The sequence below is a fragment of the Dama dama genome, chromosome 20, assembly GCF_033118175.1.
Source record: "Dama dama isolate Ldn47 chromosome 20, ASM3311817v1, whole genome shotgun sequence".
NCBI classification, from domain to species: domain Eukaryota; kingdom Metazoa; phylum Chordata; class Mammalia; order Artiodactyla; family Cervidae; genus Dama; species Dama dama.
In genome coordinates, this window is record NC_083700.1 from 116,175,013 (window position 1) to 116,200,900 (window position 25,888).

At 53.4% G+C, this 25,888-nt stretch overlaps 1 protein-coding gene across 3 annotated transcripts in view; it reads right to left on the reverse strand.

Moving 5' to 3' along the window:
- KIF1A (kinesin family member 1A) overlaps window positions 1-25,888 on the reverse strand; it is an 85,908-nt gene that overhangs the window by 55,292 nt on the left and 4,728 nt on the right. For all 3 annotated transcript variants that reach the window (XM_061122657.1, XM_061122656.1, XM_061122655.1), the window contains exons 2-6: window positions 9,005-9,172; window positions 3,496-3,572; window positions 2,248-2,427; window positions 1,483-1,548; window positions 907-1,085 (exon numbers count right to left, since the gene is read on the reverse strand). In XM_061122657.1, the coding sequence (XP_060978640.1) occupies window positions 907-1,085; window positions 1,483-1,548; window positions 2,248-2,427; window positions 3,496-3,572; window positions 9,005-9,110 (608 nt within the window). In that variant the 5' untranslated portion in view covers window positions 9,111-9,172. The remainder of the gene's footprint in view (window positions 1-906; window positions 1,086-1,482; window positions 1,549-2,247; window positions 2,428-3,495; window positions 3,573-9,004; window positions 9,173-25,888) is intronic.

Below are 25,888 nucleotides of genomic sequence, written 5' to 3' on the forward strand. Positions count from 1 at the left end.
CATGAGGGCCGCAGGCGAGAACATGAGACGTCTGCCGGGGCCGTCTTGTCAGAGCTCAGGCAGGGCCCACGCCACCTGCCCACTGCATCCACTGCGGCTCCTGCAGCCCCCAGCTCGAGCCTGGCACTTGGGGTGCTGTGACTGGGGAGTCTCTCGGCTTCCAGGGGTTCAGCAGAGCCCAGCTATTGCTCACTCAATGTCTGGGGCAGTGGTCTGTGGGCAGTGACATGGAAAGGCCCCCCAGGAAGGGAAAGAGGGGTCCACTGTCACATCCCACACCAGTTGCTCCAGGAGAAGGCCTGAGGCTGCCTGACCAGAGGCCAGTGTTGGACCCAATGCCACCGACATGCAGAGCCCCCGGGGAAGCCTCCAGGCTGGGCTCACTGCCTGACAGCTCCCTGTAGAGAGGCCCCCGCGGGGCTACAACTGAGTGCCAGGTGTCAGCTGCCCACCCAGTCTTCTTCACCCTCCCAGGAGCCCCTAGGTAGCAGGCGGGCGGCTGTTGCCATGACAACCAGGGCAGATCCTCCTGGGCTGGGAGGTCCAGGGCATTGTAGCCACCGAGATCAATAGCTTGTGGCTGGCAGTGCCTTGAGGCTGACCCTCTCCACACGCCCCGAGCAGGCAGAGCTGGGCCTCACAGCCTGGCCCCACCCAGGGCAGCCATAGCCAGAGCCTCTAGGAGGAGCAGGTCCTGTGTAGGTGATGGTATCTCCTGTACTGGGCAAGCTGGAGGTCCCTCGCAGGCAGGTATGTGCCCTAAATGGCCTTAGGCCCAATGGGGGCCCTGGACAAGCCCCATGAGAACACCAACAGGCACCCCAAGGCCCGGTCTTCCTTGGAGAGACTCAAGGCTGCACTTGTGTTGGGGTGGGCAGGGAGGGTGGGCGCATCACTCGCACACACCGGGCCTTGTTCCCTGAGTCCATGAGGTCTTGGATGTCATTATAGGAGGTAACCGCCAGCTTGGACAGGTCCTCCACGTAGGGACCCAGCAGCGGGTGCTCCCGCACACGCAGGTTGCCCTTGTTCTTGGGGTTCAGGAGGTCACGGACACGCTCGCAGTAAATCTCCATGTAGCTGACCTGCAGGACAAAGTTGACATCAGGGACCCCCAAAGTGGGGGAAATAGGGTACACCATGTGCCCAAGTCACCCACTGGGACCAGGGCCCCTGCTGGAATGTGTAAGTAGAGGTATCAGCCCACCCCCGCCTGCCTGGCCTTGCCCACCCACGGCCATGCTGCCGGCTGGCCCAAGGAGGTCACACTGGGGCCACCTCGGCCACAGCCCAGCCCAAACCATGCAGCTCAGAGCAGCTGCTCAATAAACACCATGGAGATAACACTGCCCCTTCCAGTGTGGGGCAGGCACATTTGCAACATACATGCAAGAATGACAAGATAAGGGCATGGACCAGTGGGGAGATTGGCTTTAGGTCAGAAAAGCCACGCTCCAAGGGACAGGCGGCGGGGAGACCTACCTCCACAGAGTAGGACATGTTATCGTTGGTAGTGTCGTTGATGCGGGAGAAGAGGTCCTCGCAGAGCTGCCGGGATAGAGGACACGGTCAGATGTGAGGCTGGGCTGTCCCCAGAGCCCTGCTTCTAGAGGTGCTGGGCTCCTGCACCCCAGCAAGGATTCTGCTCCCCAAGCCCCTCCCACACCCTCACGGTCCACCTTAAAGGCACCGAGAAGGCCTGCAGCCAAGGAGTCACTGTCTTCTGATAACTCAGGGGCCCCCAGCTGACATCTGATCCTCTCCTGCCCCTCCCACGATCCTCACCTGCATGAGGTGGAGGATCTACCATGCTGCAGACCACCTGACATTCTCCCCTCCCTGACCAAGTCCAGTACTGACCAGCTCAGATTTGGAGACCTGCCTAGCGGGTATCCTCTATCCTGAGCACCTCTCCCTGCCTGGACCACCAGCCCTCACAGCTCTCCCCAGGAAAGGTGGGGACAGCTCCCCACCAGCAGCTATCCCAGCCTTCCTGTCATGGGTGTGACTGCGGTGGTCGCTGGCCGGGGCTGGGCCCCTCCCGCAGCTCCCCATCCATGGACCTGGGTCTCCAGCCTCTTCACAGCCAGTCTGCCCCATGCTGCCTCCTGCCCAGGCCCCAACCTCCTCCTGGTTTACCTTCCCTCCTGGTCCCTGCTCTCCGGGGGGCCTGTTCCACCCTTTCCAGCCTCAGACCACACCCCATCCGCGCAGCCCTCCGCAGGCCCCGCCCCGCCCACCGCATGCCTGCGGGATGATGCCCTGCTGGTCCTTCTCCTGCTTGCCCATCATGGTGTAGGACTTGCCAGCCCCAGTCTGTCCGTAGGCGAAGATGCAGACGTTGTAGCCTTCGAAGGCGTGCTGCAGCATCTCCTCGCCGATGTCGCGGTACACCTGCTTCTGAGAGGCATAGTTGATGTCTTCTGGCTGCAGGACGAGAGGGGAGCAGCTGCAAGAGGCTGGGGTGCCGAGACCTCTGCCCGCAAGGTTCTCTGAGCACCCGCATCGCACCACGGGCTTCTGGGGGCCAGGGTCAGTGCGGTGGAGAGGACGCCTGCCTGCCCACCCCCTCACAGCACACCTGGAGAGGGGAAATAAGGCGGGGGGGGGGGGGTGGCTTCCAGTGGGAGCGGTAGGAGAAGCCGTCAGGCTAGGGCCTCACAGAGTGAAGGGCATTTCTGCAGAGGGAACAGCATGTGCAAAGGCTGGGAGGTGGGAGTACATAACATGGTGCCTGAAACCAAGCTTAGTGTGGCGGCCGTGGAGTGACAAGGTGGGACTGGAGAGGCAGCAGGGCAGGGGCCCATAGGCTGGGCTATCACCCCTGGACACTGTCCTGAAGACAGTGGTCACCTTAGGCAGGACCGGGGTACCCTGACTGTGGGAGAGGAGGGGCTGGAAGGTGAAATGGGGAGCCCTGGGACCAGGTTCTCAGAGATGTGACTCAAGGTGGGCCCTGGCCCAGGGGCAGAGGGCCTGGACACCTTCTAGGATGCAGGGGGCTGGGGGATGGCAGGACTGGGTGTGGACTGGATGGAGGAGGTGGGGGGTGAAAAGCCCAGAGTTCTCCCAGGCTCCCAGGGGAAGTGGAGTGGAGGAGGGCGTGGGCAGGCCGGTGTCAGGTGGGCAGGATCAGCTTCGGACACTGAGCCTGGGATGTCTGGGGAAGAGGAGAGGCTGGTGGGCAAGTGGACATACAACTCGGACCCTAGGAAACTGCCCCTGGTGTGCTGGCAGCCCCTTGGTCCCTGTCACAGCAGGGGACAGTGCATGTAGCACCTGCACTATGACCTTTCACGCACAAGGCAACTGAGGAAAGCAGGCCCCTCCCCACGGGCCTCCACCTAGGCCCACACCTCCCGCATCGGTCCTGCAGGGGAGCGGGTGGGTCCCTCACCCCACTGGCTCAGAGAGGTCAAGGGACTGGCGGAAGATCACACAGTGAGCAGGGCAGAGCTGGCTTCCACCCCCCCGGAACCCCAGCCCTGGGCTTACCGAGGTGTGTGACCAGTAGGAGTAGTCGAAGCTGAAGCTTTTGGGTGTCTCCTTGGGCTGTTTGGGGTTAACGATGGCTGCAGGGAGGGAGACAGGCATAATGGTTAGCGCTGCCCTGCAGGGACACACCTCCTCAGGAACTCGGGCTGTCCCAGTGGGAGAGGGCTCCAGGCCACTCCCCACCACGGCATCCCATTTGAGGAGCGCGACACTCTCCTCCCCGTACTTGGAGATGCAGGCCATACTGCCCACCCCTTGGACCGGCTTTCCTCATCTGCCGGGGGCTGGGGCCCTCGCCTTCCTGAGCTCTAGGACCCCACACCCTGCCCTGCCAGCCGTGTCCTGGGTGACCTGTAACTCTCACTGAGAGAGCAGACCCCACCCCTGCAGCAGGATGAGTTACGGCCCTCAGAATTCACACGTCACTGAGTCCTGACCCCTGTCAGAATTCACGCATGGAGTCCTGACCCCAGGACTCGGGATGTGACCTTATTTGGAGACAGGGTCTGGCAGGTGGGCCTGGTAAGGAGGAGGGGGCACTGGAGTGGATGGCCCTGACACCACGGGACTGGTGTTCTTATAAAGGGACGTGCCACGGACACACACGTGGGGAAGGCCGAATGAAGATGGAGGCGGAGACCGCAACTGCGCTTCTGCAGGCCAGGAGATGCCAGCATCTCCAGAAACCACTAGAGGCAAGAGCCATAGAGAAGGCTGAACGCCAAAGAACTGACGCTTTCAAACTGTGGTGCTGGACAAGACTCTTGAGAGTCCCCTGGACTCCAAGGAGCTCAAACCAGTCAATCCTAAAGGAAATCTACCCTGAATGTTCCCTGGAAGGATTGATGCTGAAGCTCCAATACTTTGGCCACCTGATGTGAAGAGCTGACTCATTGGAAAAGACCCTGATGCTGGGAGGGACTGGGGGCAGGAGGAGAAGGGGCCGACAAGAGGATGAGATGGCTGGATGGCATCACTGACTCAATGGACATGAGTTTGAGTAAACTCTGGGAGATGGTGAAGGACGGGGAAGGCTGGTGTGCTGCAGTCCATGGGGTCACAAAGAGTTGGACACAACTGAGCGACTGAGCAACAAGAAAAAGAGGTGAGACAGGTGGGGAGTAGATTCTCCTCCCCCTCAGAAGGAACACCTTGATGTCACAGCCGGTGACACCTTGATCCGGGACTCAACAGCCTCGGGACCTGTTGTCTAAGCGGCCCCGTCTGCGGCACTCTGCTCTGGAGCCCTGGGACACTGGGACCTGCACCCCAACCCTGGCCACCCTGGCCTTGACCGGCTCGGCAGACAGGGCCCTCGCTGTGTGTTCCAGAAGGTCTTGCTCACGGCCCAGGAGTTACCAGAAGCCCAGTCCTCAGGGCTGACCCGGCTCCATGCCCCATGCCCCAGGTTTGAGGAGTTCTAGCTGATGACTCAGCACCCCTGGGAGGCTGGCAGGAGGGAGCGGGTGACTGACCATCACAGCCCTTTCTTTGGAGCCAAAAGGGGGTCATGTCATCCATGCTGCCTCCAGGAGCGAGGCTGAGAGGAGACCTAGCTGCCCGGGTTTCAACTCCCGCTGGACGTGGGGACGTGGCCACCGGAACCTCGGCACAGATAATGCCAGCGCCATGGAAACGACAATCACAGCACCCCCCGAGCGCACACAGGCCCCGGCACCCACCAGCGCCGCAGCTCTGCCCACCCTGTCGCCCCACCCCACCCAGCCCCCTCTCCTTCGCTGGCTGCAACCCCTGCCGCCCCCCCAGTGCTGACGCTGTCCGGGCACTGGGGTGTCTGCCTGCACTGGAGCCCCCCTAGGGACAGGGCACCTACGTGCTCAAGGAACTTTGAGTGGGCAGGGGATAGCCCGCTGCCAGGGTCAGTGAGTGGGGAGTGGCCTCAAGGAGAGCCCACAGGGAGACCGGCAGGCAGAGTTGCTCTGGCTCCAGACCTGCTGTCACCTGCCCCCTCTCCCACCGGTGCAGGGTCCATGGTGTGACTATGACCCCACCCTGTTCTAACCCCGGGGTCCTGTGGTGTCCCCATCACAGACAGTCCTGAGCTCCAGAGGGGACGGCCCTCCCCAGGGTCCAGCCCAGGCCTTCTCTCCACCGATGCCTGTGAGCCCTCACCAGGGCAACCTCCCTGGGCCAGGGGGACAGGGCAGAACCCACCCCCCAGCACCGAGGCGATCTGGTGGAGGGGGGCTTCCGGTGTAGCCTTGTGTCTCCTCCTCCTGAGGGTCTGAGGAGGGGCCAGGACCCTGGGCTTGTCAGGGACTCAACGCCTCCGCCCCTGCCACGGGCACACAGGGGACAAAGACGGGCACCGTGGGGCGGGAACAGCAGGGCAGGGGCTGAACCAGGATGAGCCGCTTTCTCGGAGTCTGAAGGCCCCACATGCCAGGAGCCGCCTCCACTCCTTCCAGGAGCGTGTGCTCAACGCTGAGGAATTCCGTGGGTCTGGGGTTGAACCCCACGGGGCTTGGAACTGATGCAAGGACAGTATTTACACCATGGAAATGGGCAAACAGAGGGGGTGTGTGTGTGTGTGTGCCAGAGCAAGTGAGGGGCTAGTTTAGTGACAGGCCACTGCTCACCACCTGTGAGATTTAGGAAGCGGCCTCGCTGAGACGGAGACAGAAACATCAGTGTCAGGGGTCTAGGGGACTTTCTCGGCATCGGGCTCATGTCAGGAGGGTCCTCCGGGTAGCAGGAGGAGTCGTCCTGCCCAGCAAGGCCCCCACGCCCCCAGCAAGGCCCTCGCAATGTTCCGCCAGGCATGGTCCTTGTCCCTGGCCCGTCTAGTTCCATGTCTGAGTCCCCACAGGAATGTCACCCCCAGGTCAGTGAGGGCCTCAGTCCTGCTCCCCAGGCCTGATTCTGGGAATGGAGCCCGGTGCAGGCTGGGGCTCAATGATGTCCCCTCCGACGTGGGTATGAAGGGACCCCCCCACCTTCTTCTCCCAGGTTCTGAGGGGTGTTGACCTGACCCCACCCAGTCTCCTTTCCCCTATGCTATGGGAGCATCCTCAGCCCTGAGGGGCTCAAGGCAGAAAAGGAGGCCGTGTGGCCCCTGCAAGTGGACAGCCCATCTTGACCCTCACAGGTGGGCCCCGGGGAGAGGCAGCTCAAGGCAGGGAGCGCCTAGGGCATCTTGGCCTGGGGCTGGCCGGTGACAGCGGGCCCCCAGCCCCTCGCCACGGCTGCTGACCAGGGCCCCACCTCTGACACCACGTGTCCGAGCCATTCCTGCAGTACACAAGCCCGCAGCCAGGTCACCACCCCCTGGCTGCACCCATGCTCCCTTCTGTGGTCTCCCAGGCCCAGGGCCACTCTGTTTGGAGCCCAGAACATGTGGCATGGCACATGGCACATGGGGCCAACTTCTCTGAGGACTTGGGTGTTGAGAACACACACGAGCTGCTGGTCAACAAGGGCCTTTGTGCAACTAGCAGGGTCTGTGTGGGCAGAGGAGACCATCAGGGGGGTCCCGATGGACCTTCCAGAATGGCAGTCTGTTCCCTGAAACACACAGCAGGCCCAGCTGGCCAGGGTCCAGCCTTGCAGGCAGGGAGGCCAGGCTGGGCAAGGGCCTGTGGGGCCTGGCGGGGCTGGAGAGCCTGGCCCTGAAGGTGTCCACCCCACCACAGGCACTCACCTAGGCTGAAAAGCGTCCTCCCCAAGTTCATGTCCACCAGAACCTCAGAATGTGATCTATGACCTTACAGAAATAGGGTCCCTGCTGTAACACCTTCTGCAGCCTCAAGGGGGCCAGGCTGGAGATTTAACAGAGCCAGGCCCTGGACAGGCCCTCTGCCTGCGTGGGGGCAGTAGCTGGACAAGATCCCAGCTTCCTGGGGAGGTCACCCAGAGGTGCGTCCTGTACCAGGAATAGCTGGGCCCTATTCCTGCTGCCCGTGGCGGCCCCCTGCTCACCAACGCCCCTTTGCAGCTTCTGTGCCCCCAAAGTGAGACCAGGGCACCTGAACCCTCATCTCAGGTCTGCTGCCGGGCACCCGGTGGAGACAACACCATTGATGAGAGTCACTATGAGCCCCCGATGTACCTGGGTGCTGTGCTCAACGGTCCCCCTCACAGGCTCCTCCCAGAGCCTCTACAACATGCCCCGGGGCTCCTGCAAAGACCCCCAGCCCAGACCCCTTTCCACAGATCCCAGTGGTGCCCCAGGACACCCCAGGACATGACACCCCCAGGACAGGACACTCCCCAGCCATGCCCGAATCCTCAGCCCTCACAGCACTGGGAGGCAGCCAGCATCCGCCCCGAGTGCCCCTCCCCTGAGGCAGACCCTCCCTCCAACCCTGTGGACAATGGAAGTTGCCCCCCACCCCACCTCCCGCTCCCAGGGCTCCCCGTCCTCCTCCTACAACCTGAGGACCACTGGGTGCAGGTTCCACCAAGGAGCCCACGGGCAACAGCTTCAGGTGCAAAGCTGCCTGCCAAGCCACGCCAACCATACAGCTGGGAGACGAAGAATTCCCGCCTGACACTAAGCGTGGGGCTGGGCTCCTGGTCAGCAGGAGGTGATCCAAATGCTGGTTCCACTTCTGGGGCCCCAAACAAGCCCGCTGGCCCCCAGTGTGAGAAGCAAAGATGCCTGCTGTAGTGTGGGTGAGGGTGGGTGGGGGTGGGCGGGCCTCCAGGTGTCAGCAACACCCTACTTCTTGGTCTGGGAATGGCTCAATGCTCCCTAGGAGCACGCTCTCTGTCCACTCTCCCCAGGAGCACACGCTCTGTCCCCTCTCCCCGGGAGCACACGCCCTTTCCACTCTCCCTGGGATCACACGCCCTGTCCACTCTTCTGACAACACGCCCCAAGTCAACAGAGAGGCCCCAAAGTGCGCGGGTGCAGGGCTGAGTCTCTGAGGCTCCGGCAGCCAGGTGTGTGCCCTAGAGGGGCCTGCAGGCCACACTGACCCTTTCAGAGCCATCCTTTCTCTCATTATGTCTTCCTGTCAACCTCCTACTTCTCAGAAAGGTTTGAGATGACTTACAATTAGAAATAAAGAGCACACAAGATGAGAAATCAAGAACCTTGTGTCCTGGATTGAAAAGTTCCCTCCCCAAATTCACGTCTCCCCCAAACCTCAGAATGGGAGAAGCAGGGTCTCTGAAGATGAACGTAGCTGTTGAAATGAGGTCACACTGGATCCAGGTTGCTCCTGAGTCCAGTGGTCAGTGTCCGTACAAGGCCACACAGGGACCCAGACACGCAGGGGAGAAGCCCCGTGACGATGGAGCAGGGGGAGGGGTGTGCAGGCGTGGCCGTCACTGGAGGCCACGAGAGGCAGGAAGAGTCCTCCTCCGGCACCACCACCCGGAGGCCCCCCGTCAGCACCTCGGGTTTGAACTCTGGCCCCCATGACTGCGAGAGAATATACTACTGTGGTTTTAAGCCGCCCGATTTGTGGCCTCTGTTCCTGCAGCCCCAGGAAACCACGCATGGTGTGGACAAGGGGGCCCTGGGGCCGCGCACGGTACTCACTGGTGGTGCTCCCCGACATCTGAATGATACACTTGGACTCGCGGCTCATCTCCCGAGAGTTGAAGGGGCGGACGCGCACCGCCACCTTCACCGAGGCCCCGGCCATCTCTGCAGCCTCTGTGGGTCACTCCTAGCAGCAGTGGGAGCCCCAGCGAGCAGGGGAGACACCTTGGGGAGAAGGGAGACATGAATTAGAGACAGTACCCAGAAAGGCAGGGCAGGCATTTCTGGCCATGGAACCCCCTCTGGTCCAGCCCCGGCGACACCCACTCAGATGACCAGTTCATGAGGAGGAGGGACGGAGCGGGCGGCTGTGGGCGAGAAAGGCCTCGCGTTTTAGGGAAGACAGTCAACGGGATGAGAGGAGCCTGAGAAAGCGGCAGCCTGACAAGAAGCAGCTAATTCACTCCGGGACGGGAAAGACGGCAGGTGCCTCTGGAGTCACAGGCTGAGTGGGGCTGCCCAAGGTGACTTAGAGAAATGCACATGGGGGAGCCCCATGTGAAGAAAAGACGGGGCCGGCCAGCTGAGGACCGGGCGAAAACCACCGAAAGGCAGGGCTTCACCGGCGGCTCAGGTGCAGGAGACTGCAGCTGCCAGGGCAGGAGACACGGGTTTGACCACTGGTCCAGGATCCCACACGGCAGAGCAACTAAGCCTCCGCACCACCTCCAGTGAGCTCGCACGCCCTAGAGCCTGTGCCCTGCAGAAAGAGAAGCCCGCACAACGCAGCTAGAGTGTAACCCTGCTCGCCACAACTAGAGAAAAGCCCACACAGCAACAGAGACACAGCGCAACCAAAAATAAGTCAAGAAACATTTTTTTTTTTTGAAGGCAGGAGACCACAGGCAATGTTCTCACCCACAGCCTCAGAGGGAACCAGCCTGCTGAACCCTTGGTCCGGGACATCCAGCCTCCAGACTCGGAGACAATACACTCCTGTTGTCTAAGCCCTCGGTCTGTGCTACTTTGTGACAGCAGCTGTTAGCTCCGGCAGAGCAATGAAGACCCTGAGACCCCCACCCCTACCAGTGAACTCCAGGACGTGCCCCCCCAATCCCACCACCACCACCCGGCAGGAGGCCAGGGGATACCCTCGGGGAGACTGAGGCTCTGCAGCCTTGCGCTCTGAGGATCAGCTGAGGGTGGATGTGAAGAGCCCAGTGAGGTGGCTGGCAGGGGGTCCCAGCCCCCCGCTCCTGCTGCGGGGCCCCTAGAGTGCTGGCTGCCAGGGAGACTGAGCAGGATCACACCCTCTAGCGAGACACAGACAGACTAAAATGAAGAGGGGAGCACAAGAGGAAGAGACGGAGCAGGAAAGTGTCAGTCGTGTCCGACTCTCCGTGGGCCGCAGCCCGCCAGGCAGGGACACTGGAGCGGGTTGCCATTTCCTCCTCCAGGGGATCGTCCCAACCCAGGGATGGAACCCAGGTCTCCTGCACTGCAGGCAGATTCTTTACCTTCTGAGCCACAAATGTTAAATGCTTTGTAATTCACATCCTCAGAAAGAAAAGTCACTCATCCATGAGCAAGTGAAGGATACTATTGTTAAAAGAAACTTTTAATGAGTAAGAAAAAGTTCTTGGAAATTAAGAATATAAAAACAGAACCTTTAAAAGTAAACAAAAAGCTTGGAAATTAAGTAATTTTCCACGCTAGAAAAGAAATAAAATTTGAGGATCAATGAAAACAAACTATTAAAGAAATAATTCAAGAAAACTTCCCAGCATTGCCAGTCATGAGTTTCCAAATTCAGAGGTCTACCTACCCCACCTGCTATAAAAGGTCATAAACCACAGCAAATGGTGAACTTTCAAGAGTTCCAGGCTAAAGGGAAGATTCCAGAGAGAAAGGCAGGCCACAGAGGAGGGAGACTCAGAATGGTACTGTCCTCTCATGGACAGTGGAGGAAGAAACACTTTCAGATTGCTGAGGAACGGTGCTGAGGAACACTCAGCCTAGAACTCTGAGCTCAGGCAAACCACAGCCGGGGGTAGGGTGAAAGGGAGACCCAGGAAGACTCTGGAAGAGGCAGGAACCTGTGCTCCACACGTGAGGAAGACGTGGGTGGGGTCCCAGCCAGAGGACAGTAAAGGGTTCCCAGGAGGGCCCTGGGGCTGCCTGGAGGGGGACACCCCCAATCTGATGGCAGTGGAGGGGACCCACCCAGGGGCGAGACGGTGCTGCAAGGCCAGAGGTGGTCTCCCATGCAGAGAAACGTCCATCCGAAGGTTTAATCAGAGATCAGTGATGAACCCAGGCATCAGCTGTCAGTTATTTCTGATAAAATCTTCTACAAGAAGGAAAATATAGGGACTTCCTTGATGGTCCAGAGGGAAAGAATCCGCTTTCCAGTGCAGGGGATGAGGGCTTGATCCCTGGTCAGAGAACTAAGATCTCACACGCCACATGGCATCTAAGCCCAAGCACCGCAACTAGAGGCTCTGTGAGCCCCAACGAAAGATCTGCGTGGTAAACAACGATCCACATACAGCAACCAAGACCCGACTCAGCCAGATTAATAAATATTAAAAAAAACAACAACACAGAAGCAGAGTGCACTCGAGCAGCAGGAGAGACTATTCACCAGTCCTGCTGTTGTAAACAACACGCTAATCAACACACAGGAAGCAGGGCAGGAAGGAAGTGTCAAGTGCCGAGGTGTCGTTGATGGCGCGACGGTGCGGACAAGCTGACTGTCGCGGGGGGAGCTAAATGGAGCAGACAAACCAGGACACGGGGACTCTAGGCTCGGGGGGACGGCGGGGCTGCTTCTCACCGAGACCCTCCCAGCCCCGATGTACCTCGATGCCACGTCCGCAATGTGTTACTTCGGTGATATTTTAGGAACAAACAGAAGAGAAAAGCCAGAAAAGAAACTGAGGCTTGGAGGCCCACAGTGAGACCCAGCTTGGGGCCCGTGCCTGAGGAAGGAGGGAGGGGAAGCAGCCAGTGTCGGCCGTCCCCCCGGGTGTGAAGGTGAAGCTGGCCGTCACATCCACTTGCAGGTCACACTCACACGGAGCAGGCAGTCCTGCTGGGGACTCGGGCCCCGGACAGCCTCCGAGCTAGGTCTGTGCCAGCTCGACAGGACTGACCTCCCTGGGCTGGAAGCCCTCAGACAGGAGGTGAGTGGATGGAGCAGCACTCGACACTCAGATGAGGGCAGGCAAGAGGGGCTTGGTTTCCAGGCTGAAGAGGTGGGGACTCAGGCAGAAGCAAGGCCTCTATGTGGCAGAGGGGCCCACCTGATGCCCCATCCTTCCCATTTCGGAGGGTGGCCCCCGGACTCCCAGGAGGGGCATAGGGCACCTGCTTTCTCCTGTCCCTCCCCGTCCCAGGGGGCCCTGGAGACCCAGCAAGGACAAGTGAGCTCTGTCCAGTACAGCGGGCTGTGGCCCACTCCCCCACGGGCCACGGTCAGGGTGGAGTATGTCCAGGGGGAGCGGCCCGGGGCCCTGAAAGGCCAGGCGGTGCGAGGTGTGGTGAGGTGTCACCCCCGGTTCCAAAGCGGCAGCACATGGGGCCGAGTGTCCCTGTGGACAGCAGCCCAGTCACTGGCACAGGGCCAGCCCGTGACACTGGGCACGCAGAGTCTCAGCCCCACCTAGCAGAAAGGCAAAATCCACGGGAACCAAGTGTGCCCCGAGCCTCGGCCTCTGCAGAGCTGTTTCATGTCCTCCTCCTCCTCAAGCCCCGACAGTACCCCCGTGCTGGGAGCCCCTGAGGGAGGCCAGTGCCAGGAGCTGCCCCCAGCAGCCTTGGCAGCACAGAAGGAAGAGGGTCAGGCAGCCCCGGGACATCAGGACCACAGGGGGCGGGTCCTAGGGGGCTCAGCCCAGCCGGGAGCCTCCCTGTGACTCCTCCCCGGAGCCCGAGTCCAGCCACCAGCTCTCATGAGAACCAGCACACGCGTCCTCACCTGCAACAGGGGCAGTGACCAGCTGGGCTCTCTGAAAGTGAAAACACAACCCCCATGTGGCCGGACCTTTAAGTCACCAACATGCCAAGGGCATTCACAGCAGGGTGTCCATGTACACCCTCCCCTGGGCTCCCGCTGGCGGCCACGACTTGGTGTGGTCTCCAAGCCTGTAGAAAAGGGGGCAATTTACTCAGCCAACCAAAAGGGTGGGATAGACTGCCCTAACCAATAGGACAGACGTCTGCACAATGCCGCCTGTCCTAACTCGGGTAGATCCAGGGTTGAGTCCTGAGGCCACGCCCAGGGTGGAATCACTTCACAGCAATTTGGTGCAGGCCTGGGGGCGGGGCCAGTCCCAGTCCTGCCTTTATCTCAGCTGTGTGACTCAGCCCCTGGGCCTCAGCTGACCCATCTGCACCATGACCGGGTTGAGGAGGTTGACGCTGAAGTGATTCTGCTCTGGGGTCCCAGACCTCCAGGGAGAGTGACTTCCCCAGGGCTGCAGGGAGAGGCCGTGGCCAAGTTACTAGGAATAGGCCAAATGGGGAACAGCTTCCCTAGTGGGAAAAAAAAAAGGAGTAATATCTAGTTACCTTGCATGATTTTTCATGCATTATTAAAACAAAATGTAGATAAATCACTTAGCACAAGGCCCAGCATATGGAAGGAATGAAATAGAAAGCTGGTAAAAATTTCTAGTAAGTAGAAGCTTTTCCTTCTACTGGGGCTGCAGGGCAGTGGCCGATGCTATTGCTGCTCCCCCATGGAGAATCAGGGTTGAGGAGGGGCTTCCGGGAAAGGGGAGGGGGCAGGCTAGGGACAGTGAGCTGCTGGTCACGGCAACGGCCAGGAGCTCCAGGAAACAGGTAGCCCAGAGTTCTGGGGGCTCCTCCTCATCATTGTTGTTCAGTCGTTCAGTTGCTGGGGCTCCGCTACTACTGTCTGAAATGAACTCGATGCCCGTTAAGTCCTGAGCCTCCTGTCACCAGAGGCATCCAAGTAGAGCAGAGGCCTGGGGTCTCTTTGAGACCCTCCTACACTGAGGGTCCATGACACCTCCACTTCTGAAAAGATCTGCTTCAGCCTCCCCTGTAATCACCACCCTCTGCACGGTCTGACCAAAAGACCCCCTTCCAGGATGGGGGGCTTGCCTCTGTGCATAGACCCAGGACCAAGGGCAGGAGGGGCTGCAGAGACCCAGGTGCCCCTCTCTCTACAGACAGGGGAGGGCATGGGCAGGGCTGGGGTCAATCCTGCAAACTCCCAGGGCCAGCTCCTCAGTGCCCCAGGACTCCCCAGAAAAGGCTGGACAGGAGCAGGACTGTCCTCTCAGGAGACAAAGCTCATCCAGGGCTACAGGGAGACGAGAAAGTACCAGGCCGGCCAACAACCAAGGCCAAAAGCTCAGGACACGAGCGAAAGCCCAGGCGGTGGGGGCCAAATTCAGGACTGGACCCACGGCAGCTCCACCCCGCAGCCCCTTCCAGCCACCTGCGCGCCTCCATCCACACACCACAGATGTGTTTTCAACACTCTTTCACCTTCTTACGTCCATGAATGGCCATCCAGCATGGACTGGAGGGCGTATCTCTCTGAGAATGCATGTTGCCTTATGCGGGAAAATCTTTGCACTTTTGAAACTGAGAAAAGTCTTAGGACATTCTGGCTGGAGTGGGAAGAGTAGAACAATGTGTTGAATTCCTAGTGAGAATGCAAACTAGGATGAGGATTCTAATATACCTTCAGCAACAGGCCCCGTGCCTTAAACGTAAAGGCTGGGTCCTGTGAATACGTCATCCCAAGTCCTGAAACAGGTGATAATTAGAAACAAAGAAAATAGTTATGAAAGATGTTCAATTTGACATTGCAAAATGTTCAATTCTCCCAGATTTAGCTATATTCATTCAGTGCAATTCCAATAAGCAAGATAGCCCAACAGGATTTTCAGTGAAATTTGGCAAGAGTTTGGAAGAGAGTTTTTGAAAAAGAAGAAGAAAGAGGGGAGCACACCCTACCAACTATTGTATTTACTCTAAAGCTGCAGTAGCTCCCAAAGTCTAGTGGTGATGTGAGAACAGAGGAAAGTGGAAAACATGAAGCTGGGCCACAGACACACACAAACAGACAAACCCAGACCCAGCGGTGATAAAGCAGTGTTGCAGGATGGGATAAGCTTGGTATTGGACAACTGGCTAAAGACAGAAGAGCTAGATCTTAGTCTGGGAAAGCATTTACAAGAACACACAGGAGACTCTGCTCATGGCCCTGGGGGGAGACCGTGCACTGATACCAAACAGGAAAAACAAAGGAGGGCTTGTGCGTCCAGGTGGGGGAACGCTGGCGCTGGCGGAAGACGCTTGTTCCCTCCTCCCCTCGCCCATCCCGGCGTTCACAATGGGAGGAGCTGCACAAGGTTTTTAAATCTGCTTGAAGGAATCTAAGAGCTATGGAAGCCATGAGGACTGGCGGGCGGAGATTCCAGGGATGGGGCTGCTCTGAGGCAGGGGACGACTTCCCCAGCACATTCTCCCCCAGTGCTTTGCATTCCGGTCACAGGCACGAGGCTGGGAGTCCAGAGTCTTCCCACGCAGAGAGCCGTTGCTGAGGGATGGAGAACCTGCAGAGCTTTTTGGTTGAGAAAAACAACACTTAAGAGGCCAAGATCCCAGGAGAAAGAAGCAGAGACTTAAATGGAACAAATAGTCAGTCCTCCCCTTAAGACATTTGCCAAACTCCAAAGGCAGGAAGGGCGGAAGTTTGAAACTCAGACAGAAAGCCTCTGGAAATCAAAGAGAATTCTCCCATGGTCTCAGGTGCCAAGGAGACAGAGGTCAGAGTTCAGGTCCCCTGGGAGAAGGGGCCTCAGCAACCACGCCGGGACCTGATCTGAAAACCCTAGACGGCAGAGTCTGTAAAAGCAGGGCACAAACACAGCTGGGGCTGTTGCTGTTGTTCAGTTGCTAGCCTGTGTCCAACTCCACGAGGCCCGTGGACTGCCGTGCACCAGGCTTCCCTGTCCTCCACCGCTTTCCAGGGCTTGCTCAAACTCACGTCCATTCAGTTGGTGATGCCATCCAACCATCTCATCCTCTGTCGTCCCCTTCTCCTCCTGCCTTCAATCTTTCCCAGCATCAGGGTCTTTTCCAATGAGTCATTTCTTCACATCAGGTGGCCAGAGTATTGGAGCTTCAGCGTCAGCAACAAGCCTTCCAATGAATATTCAGGTTTGATTTCCTTTAGGATTGACTGGTTTGATCTCTTTGCTGTCCAAGGGACTCTCAAGAGTCTTGTCCAGCACCACGATTAGGAAGCATCAATTCTTCAGCACTCAACCTTCTTTATGGTCCAGCTCTCACACCCATACATGACTACTGGAAAAACCATAGTTTTGACTAGATGGACCTTTGTCAGCAAAGTAATATCTCCACTTTTTTTTTTTTTTTTTTTTGGTCTCTACTTTTTAATATGCTGTCTAAGTTGGTCATAGCTTTTCTTTCAAGGAGCAAGCTTCTTTTTATTTCATGGCTGCAGTCACCATCCTCAGTGGTTTTGGAGCCAAGAGAATAAAATCTGTCACTGTTTCCATGCTTTCTCCATCTATTTGCTATTAAATGATGGGACTGGATGCCATGATCTTAGTTTATTGAATGTTGAGTTTTAAGCCAGCTTTTTCACTCTCCTCTTCCAGCCTCACCAAGAGGCTCTTTAGTTCCTCTTCACTTTCTGCCATAAGGGTAGTGTCATCTGCATATCTGAAGTTGTTGATGTTTCTCCTGGCAATCTTGATTTCAGTTTGTGATTCATTCAGCCTGGCATTTCCTGTGCTGTAGTCTGCATAGAAATTAAATAAGCAAGGTGACAATATACATCCTTGATGTACTCCTTTCCCAATTGAGAACCAGTCCGTTGTTCCATGGTGGGTTCTAATTGCTGCTTCTTGACCTGCATACAGGTTTCTCAGGAGGCAGGTAAGGTGGTCTGGTATTCCCAACTCTTTAAGAATTTTGCAATTTGTTGTGATCCACACAGTCAAAGGCTTTAGTGTAGTCAATAAAACAGAAATAGACGTTTTCCTAAAATTCCCTTGCTTTTTCTATGAACCATCAGATGTTGTTCATTTGATCTCTATTTCCTCTGCCTTTTCTAAATCCAGCTTGTACATCTGGAAGTTCTCAGTTCAAGAACTGTTGAAGCCTAGCTTGAAGGATTTTGAGCATTACCTTGCTAGCATTGAAATGAGCACAATTGTACAGTAATTTGAATATTCTTTGGCATTGCCTTTTTTTGGGATTGGAATGAAAACTGACCTTTTCCAGTCCTGTGGCCACTGCCGAGTTTTCCAAATATGCTGGCATTCTGAGTGCAGCACTTTCACAGCATCATGTTTTAGGATTTGAAATAGCTCAGCTGGAGTTCCATCACCTCCCTAGCTTTGTTTGTACTAATGCTTCCTAAGGCCCACTTGACTCACACTCTAGGATGTCTGACTCTAGGTGAGTGACCACACCATCGTGGTTATTCAGGTTATTAAGATCTTTTTTGTACAGTTCTTCTGTGTATTCTTGCCACCTCTTCTTAATCTCTTCTGCTTCTGTTAGGTCTTTGCCATTTCTGTCCTTCATTGTGCCTGTCTTTACATGAAATCTTCCCTTGGTATTTCCAATTTTCTTGAAAAGGTCTCTAGTTTTTCCCATTCTATTGTTTTCCTCTATTTTTTTTTTTTTAAAATTTTTTGCACTGTTCACTTAAGATGGCTTTCTTATCTTTCCTTGCTATTCTCTGGAACTCTGCATTCAGTTGGGTATATCTTTCTCTTTTCTCCTTTGCATTTGCTTCTCTTCTTTTCTCAACTATTTGTAAGGCCTCCTCAGATAACATTTTGCATTGTTACATTTCTTTTTCTTTGGGACTGTTTTGGTCACTGCCTCCTATACAATGTTGCTAACCTCCTTCCATAGTTCTTCCTAGTTTACCTCTAGACGGCCTATTAAAAAGCAAAGACATCCCTTTGCTGACAAAGTTCCATGTAGCCAAAGCTATGTATTTTTTTCCAGTAATCATGTACAGATGTGAGAACTGAACCAACCATAAAGAAGCCTGAGCACCGAAGAATTGATGCTTTTGAATTGTGGTGCTGAAGAAGACCCTTGAGAGTCCCTTGGACTGCAAGGAGATCAAACCAATCAATCCTAGAAGAAATCAACCTTGAATATTCATTGGAAGGACTGATGCTGAAGCTAAAGCTCCAATGTTTCAGCACTTGATGAGAGGAACTGACTCATCGGGAAAGACTCTGATGCTGGGAAAGATTGAAGGCAAAAGGGGAAGCGGGTGGCAGAGGATGAGATGGTTAGATTGCATCAACAACTCGATGGACATGAAGCTGGGCAAACTCAGGAGATGGTGGAGGACGGGGGAGCCTTGCGTGCTGCAGTCCATGGGGTCACAAAGAGTCAGACACGACTTATTGACTGAACAACAATAGTTATTTCACTGGCATTTCAGGAGGGAGAGAAGATAAATTAGAAATGACAAACCAAACACTAAATTCTATTTATGTAACTTCTAAAACAGGCCAAAAATGAGCAGAATAAGAACACTATTTAGCAATACAGAGCTAAATAACAATAGTAACAACAAAACAGCTAAAAGGAGTTGAAAGTGGTTGGGCATAGAGTGAAAACTGCTGATTTTCTAAATGAATCTTGTTGCTATATTTGACTCTTCTAAATGATGTTCATATTTAACCTAAAAATTATTTTTAAAATAATTATCAAGTGATTCAGGGAAAGTGGGAGAGACAGAAAGCTAGCTCACCTCAGTTGAAGTGCCGTGGGCATAAAAACAAAAATCTGTTTTGCTCATTAAGATTATTATTTCAAAACTGATGGGGGAAAAGGTGAATGAAAGACTTCCATTTCTGGCAGTACAATGGATGAGATATCCTCCCATTAGAACTCACCATGAAATTTGGGATATATAACAAACATCAGAATAAAAGAAGGGAATTCTGGAAAAGGAAAAAAAGGAAAGGAGCTGAAACGAAAGTGGGGAGCCCATTCCACCAGCCCACCCAGGAGGAAACTACACCAGAAATGCAGAGAAGTGGGTTTCACCTGCTGAGTGGGGGATGGGAGGCGTGACCTCAAAGACAGGCAGTCAGAAGTGGAACCAAGTGTCACAAAAATCTGGATCCTCTGGAAGTGGAGAAAAGCCACTGGCCATCAAAGGGACATGGGAACTGGTCTGAACAGCCCTCAGCTCCTTGTGGTGAGAAAGCCAGTGCTTCTGAGAATCTGAGGCCACAGACCTGACCTCACACAGGTTTGGGTCTAAAATTCACAAAGCCCATGTGATCAGGGAAGCCCAAGGTTGAGACATTAGCTCAGAGTAGCCTCAGGTGTTTGCACCCAAAGTATCTCACAAAAGCAGACACAAACCCCCTTGAGAAGAGCTTCCTCGCCTAGGCTCCCCAATATTCCCAGAGATGAAGATCAGTTACATGCGTGCTCATGGTGACACACTACCCAACACCCGAGATGAAACTCACCATGGGAGTCAGGGGGAAAATGTAAAGAAAACCGGAATTAGATCCTCAAGAACCTCAGATGCTGCAGTTGTCAGATTCGGATTACAAAATGAGTGCACTTAAATCAACAGAAACAAGCAGGAATGGAAAAGAATGCAGTAAAATATGGGGGCAAACCATGCAGAACTTTAAAAAATATAGTCCTTTAAATTTTAAAGTTTAGCTGACATTAATCAGCAAATTAAATGGAGCTGAACAGGGAATTAATGAACTGGAAAATGTCAGGAAAAAAATTACCCAGAATGGTCCCAAAGAGACAAAATGATGAAACCAGAAAACCAAGGTTAGGGGCCATGCCACATGAATTCATTAATTCATCATGGCAGGAGGTTTAATGTACCTCTCACTAACTGACAGACCAAGCAGACACATAATTAACAAGGATGGAGACGATTTGAACAACATAACAATCATGAACTAATGAACACATGTGCTCTATCTTGCCCTCAAAAATTAGAGAAACACATTCTTTTCTAAAACATAGGGAACATTTACAATATTTTACCATGCAGACTGTACCAAATGGATCACGTAATTTGAATACAAGTAAATAAAAAAATCAATGAACGATCATTAAAAATCCATATGTTTAGAAATTTTAAAAAATAAACTTCTTTTTAAAATATGTTTCTGGCCATGACACAAGACATCCCCGATCTTAGTTTACTGACCAGGAGTCAAACCCACGCCTCCTGCAGTGGAAGTGTCAAGTCTTAGCCAGTGAACCACCAGGGAAGTCCCAACATCCAAATAACCAACACACAAAAGATAAAACCACTGCAGAGTTACAAATAAACTCAGTCGTAAATGATCATGAAGATACTACCAGCAAAACTGACAGCACTTCCACACCCAGCCATGAAGGAGTTATCAGGAGCATGCTCAACCTCCCACTGTAAACGACTAGCAAACTGGACAAAGCAGATGCAAATAACTGTTTTTAGACGTGGCAGGAGGGCACCGAGAGCATGGAAACACATGGGGATGAGCCCTACCATTGCCAGATCTGCCCAGAGGCAATTTACAGACCTCAGGCACTGGCAGGGGGCACTTGAACAGCTCGGCAACTTTGATGAGTTGAGGAGATGAAGGTCAGAGTTTGGGTAGGTGGCAGCAGCTGGAATGGGTGGCTCAGAGTCTGGAAAGGAAAGCATTACTTGGTAACAGACCTCCAGAAATCCACTAGGGATTCACTTGTCTTACTACTGTCCTTGTTTAGTTGCTCAGGCCTTTGCTGAGTCGCTCATGACTCTTTGCGACCCATGGACCGTAGCCTGCCAGGCTGCTCTGTCCATGGGATTTCCCAGGAAAGGGTTGCCATTTCCTTCTCCAGGGGATCTTTCCAACCCAGGGATTGAACCTACATCTCCTGCATTGGCAGGCAGATTTATTACCACTGAGCCACAAGGGAAACTTGTAGACAACTTAGTCCATGCCCATGTGGTCCAGGGAAAGAAGACTGAATAATTCCCAAAGCTCAAAGTCAGCAGACATCTGTGCTTCCACCAGTCAGAATACAATTCTTTTGATCCCGCCATCCCAGATTCCCAGCCACTCAGTAGACCCCAAATAAATCAAGTTTATTGTGGGCTTAACTATCCCTGGAGTGACATCTACCCTAAAGTAATTCTAGAAAAGCTGAAAATCAGGCCTTGAAGGATCAAATAAGTCTTCAAACAATTTAACTGCCTAACAAAACAAAGCCAACATTCTTCATAGAAGAAAGCATAACTCAGACGCTCCACAATGTAGAAATGGCTCAAATTCAATTTTAAAAATGAGTACACATGTGCCAAGTTGCAGGAGATGACTACACACACCAAGATGCAGGAGAAGATGATCTATAACTAGGAGAAAAATTCAGTAGGAATTTGAATTTTCCTGTAACCATTAAAGAAACAGATTCAATAATTTAAAATTCTAACCACCAAAAGAATATCAGAAGACTCAGATACTTTTATAAGGGAGTTCTCCCATACATAGCAAAAAACCCAGATATTTCCAATCTTATACAAACTATGTAAGAGAATAAGAAAAAAAGAGGGAAACAGAAGGAGAAAGATTATATCTCAAACTCATTCACTGAAGCTAAAATGACCTTGGTATCAAATCAGATAAAGAAAATTTGAGAAATTAAGATTTAGACCAATGTCCCTGATGAACATAAGATACAAAAGTTCAAAATCTAGCAAGAAAGTCAAACAGAAAATAAAAAGGATAATGTGATAGGTTTATTTCAGGAATACCAGTATGGTGCTATAATGGCTTAACATTAGGATAGCTATTAATAAAATTCACCACATGTCAGCTTAAAAGGAAAAATAGGTCAAGTGAAGTTCTCCATAGATACTGAAGAAGCACTCAATAATTTTCAAAACCCATTTATGATAAAACTCTTGGCAGTGTGAGGATAAAAGAAAACTTTAATTCTATAACGCGTGAGTGCTAAGTCGCTTCAGTTGTGTTTGACTATGCGACCCCATGGACTGTAGCCCACCAGGCTCCTCTGTCCAAGGGATTCTCCAGGCAAGAATACTGGAGTGGGTTGACATGCCCTCCTCCAGGGGATCTTCCTGACCCAGGGATTGAACTTGGGTCTCCTGTATTGGCAAGTGGGTTCTTTACCACTGAGCCACTGGGGAAGCCAATCTCATAATACATATCTACTAAAAATCTACCCAAATACCATACTTAACCCTGAAATATTGGGGACATTTTCTTTAAATTCAGGAACAAGTTCAGGATACCTACTATCACCACTTTTGTTTAACATTGTAGCAGAGGTTCTTGCCAGAGTGATAAGGCAGGAAGACAGAATAACAGTGGCAAAAGATGGGCTAGAACAGAATAAAACAAACTGTCATTATATGCAGACCATCTGCTTATCTACACAGAAATCAAGAGGATCCATAGAAAAATTATTTGAATTAGTGGGGAGGGTCAGCAAAATTGCTAGGAACCAATCATGTTGGTATGCACTAGAGACAAAGAGTTTAAAAAGTATTTTTTAAGGTACCATTTAAAGAAAAACCAAAAGTACAAAGTACGTTTATGGGAATAAATGTAACAAAGGATACATCATATAGTACAGAAATTCTAAAAAAGTGAAGAACTATAATCTGTTCATAAAAAAGAAATTTCAGTATCTTAAAAATGTGTTCTTTTCACCAAATGAATCAAAACATTCAGATGTAACTTCGAACAAAATCAGGTGAGTTTTTGTTTATGTGTGAAACTGGACAGATTGCTTCTAAGAATTTCTAAATAGTAAGATACTACAAATACCAATAACAAGCTTGAAGAAACGCAGAAGGTAGAGAGCAACAGGTCCCACTGATAACAAGACTTAATATAAAACTGAAGTAATTAACACAAGGTGGTTGGGACAAGTAAGTTACCACAACTGTAACAGAAGGGACACCAGAAACAGACCTGCACGCACAGCCTTCTAACATCAGATAAAGGAGGCTTTGCAGGCTGATGAGAAGAGAAAGGGGCGCCGAGAAAACTGGTGTCATGGACTGAATGCCTGTGTCCCTCAAAAGTCCTGTGTCGAAACCCTACCCTCCAGGGTGACAGCGTTAGGAGGAGGGGTACTTGGGAACCTTGTGACCTTAGAAAGTTCCAAGGGGACTTGCTTCCTGTCTCTGCTCTCAGCCCTGTGAAGACAGAGTCAGCCATCTGCAGCCCAGAAGAGGGCTCTCCCCAGAACCTGGCCAGGCTGCACCCTGACTGCGCTGGTGCCCTGATCCTAGACTCCCAGCCTCAGAACTGTGAGCAAGTAGATTCTGAGGTTTGTAAGCCCCCAGTCTGTGCTGCTGTTCTGTTATCACAGCCTGGACAGACTAAGACAACTGGCCAGTCATACGGAAAAACACACAATGAGATCCCCTTTTATACCCGAACAGATTCCACGTGGACTGAAGATCTAAATGTGAATAATACAGTTTCGGAAGAAAACGAAAAGCGTTCTCTCCCTGCTCGCCTTTAAGAAGGATCTCTAAGCCCACGGAAGATGCCAAAAGGAAAAGTCCAGGCATCAAGATACCATTAAAAGGAGAGGAGAAGTCCACCCACCCAGCCACACGATCAACAAGGACTCACGAGCAGAACATGCAGAGAACAAAGTCAAAGAAAAGAGACACAAAAGGAAAAAATGGGCAAAAAGATATGAACAGGCAAGATACTTATCTTGCCTTACAGGACAAGATACTCAGCCACAACAGTAAGTAAGAAAGTGTTGCTTAAAACCACACCTATCAGGTCAACATTAAAACGTCTGCAACCCCAACTGTTGTGAGGATAGAACAATAGGAAGTTAGGGATCATGGGGGAAAAGTTTGTTGGTTCAACCACTTTCAGAACAACAAGGCGATTTCTAGTCAGGCTGCAGACCCTATGGCCAGCAGCTGCACAACTGGAGATATTGTGCACGAGCCCAGGAGGCGGGAGGGAGGGAACAGAGACCCCTAACTGTCCCCGGGCAGAGACCGCTCAGTCACACAGGAGCGCTGTCCAGACGTGAAAGTGGATGAAGTGTGCTGGGGAGTCCGACAACTCGATTCAGAGGGGAGCAGACAAATGTGCACAGAGAGGTCAGCCCACAGAGCCTCACGCCCTGGTACACTGCTGAGAGCAGGGGAAACAACGGAGCTCCGAGAATGCTGACACCAAATTCAGGGTGGTGGGGACGCCCCAGGTCAGGCATCCAACCAACTGATGCTGAGGCCTCGGCGTGAAGCCCCAGCATGTCAGCGCTGGGGACGGAGCCCTGCCCGCCTCTGTGGGCCCATCTGCAGGGCTGCTAGGACAAGCCCCTCTTCTCTCCCCATGAGGATTAGGGGTGTGGGCCTCTGTGGCACAGCAGTGGGGAGACCCTCACCCCCCTCCCTGCCCCCACCCACAGAAGCCCTGGCCGCCAACACCTGGGGCAACAGTGGCGGGCTCTCCTCTGCAGAAACAGGAGCAAACACCCAGGAAGCACGAGGCCCTCTGTGGGGGTGCAGCCCTCCAGATTCTGGCACTGGGGGCACAGCCTGGCTCGCAGCTGCCTCCCCTTCACCTAAAGCAAACCTGCTAGCGGCACCCCCATTCCCCCCGCAAGACGGTCAGACACATCCACTCCCCAACAGGGCCCCTAACATGAATGGACCAAGGCCTTTCACATGCATGAGGGGAATAACAGCTTCAGCATAAAATAAACCAGCAGAAAATAGGCCCTGTGAGAAAGAGAAAACAACTAAACAAACAAAAAACCTCTCTAAACTTACTCATAATGTTTTGAGAAGACACTGCATTTTCAAAACAAGAATAGGTTGCTATGAAATGGGAGCACACAGAGACAAGGAAGATCGTGCTGTTAGTGATAAACACTGTAAATGCTGAAACACAAAATTCCCCCAGAGAACTCCAAAATGAAGTCCAAAAACTGTCCAGAAAATAGGACATAAAACACAGAGACAGAATGCGAGAAAAGACCAGAACACCGAAGACCAATGCATGAATCCAAGGAAGAAAACAGAAAAAATGAAAGGGGAGAAATGTGAACAGACAGAAGAATAAAGCCTGTCTTCCACTGAAAGGCCCCACTGAACACCAATAAACACAAAAACCCACACCGAACCCATCCACGTGGCTGGTCAGGAATCCACAGATGAAGAGAGGATGCAAAGAGATGCAGGGAGGGAAGTCAAGTTGCTGACAAAGACTTCTCTTGAGTGACTGGATGCAGGTGACGATGACAAAGCATGAGTTACTGACAAGAAGGGCCCCAGATGGAGCAGCAACCCAGTGTGAGGACAGAGCGAAGACGCTCTCAGGCAGCCAAGGACTCACCACCCTTTTCAGGAAGTCACACAAGGATGTGCTCCAGCAAAAGCAATACAGGAAGCCAAGAAAGCAGCCACTCTGGGGCCCATCAAATAGAGACTCCAGCCCAGGGGATGCAGAGAACAGCAGGAAGGAGGCGGTTTCCGGGGCGAGGATGCCAGGAAAGAGGGCACTCAGCAGAAGAAAGGGAGTGACTGAGAAGCTGGGGAAGGGAGAGGACAAAGGAAATGCATTCAGTAACTAGGGAGAGCTGAGCTCTGCCCTGATGTGGGCCTGGCCCCACATCACCACTCAGCCTGGAGCTGCCGCCCTCCTGGGCAGCAGGGCCTTGGCCAGGGTACAGCCCTGGCCCCAGAAGCAGGTGGACATGAGGACCAGTGACATGAGCTGCTGAGAAACCCTGTGCTCCAGCCCAACGGCCCCTCAGAAGCATGGCCCCCACTGACCCACAGATCTTGGGCCTCAATGGTCAAGCCCTGCCCCTCACCCTCCTGGCTTGAGCTAATGACAGATGGAGAAGGGAGCTGAGGCCCCCTGAGCGTTA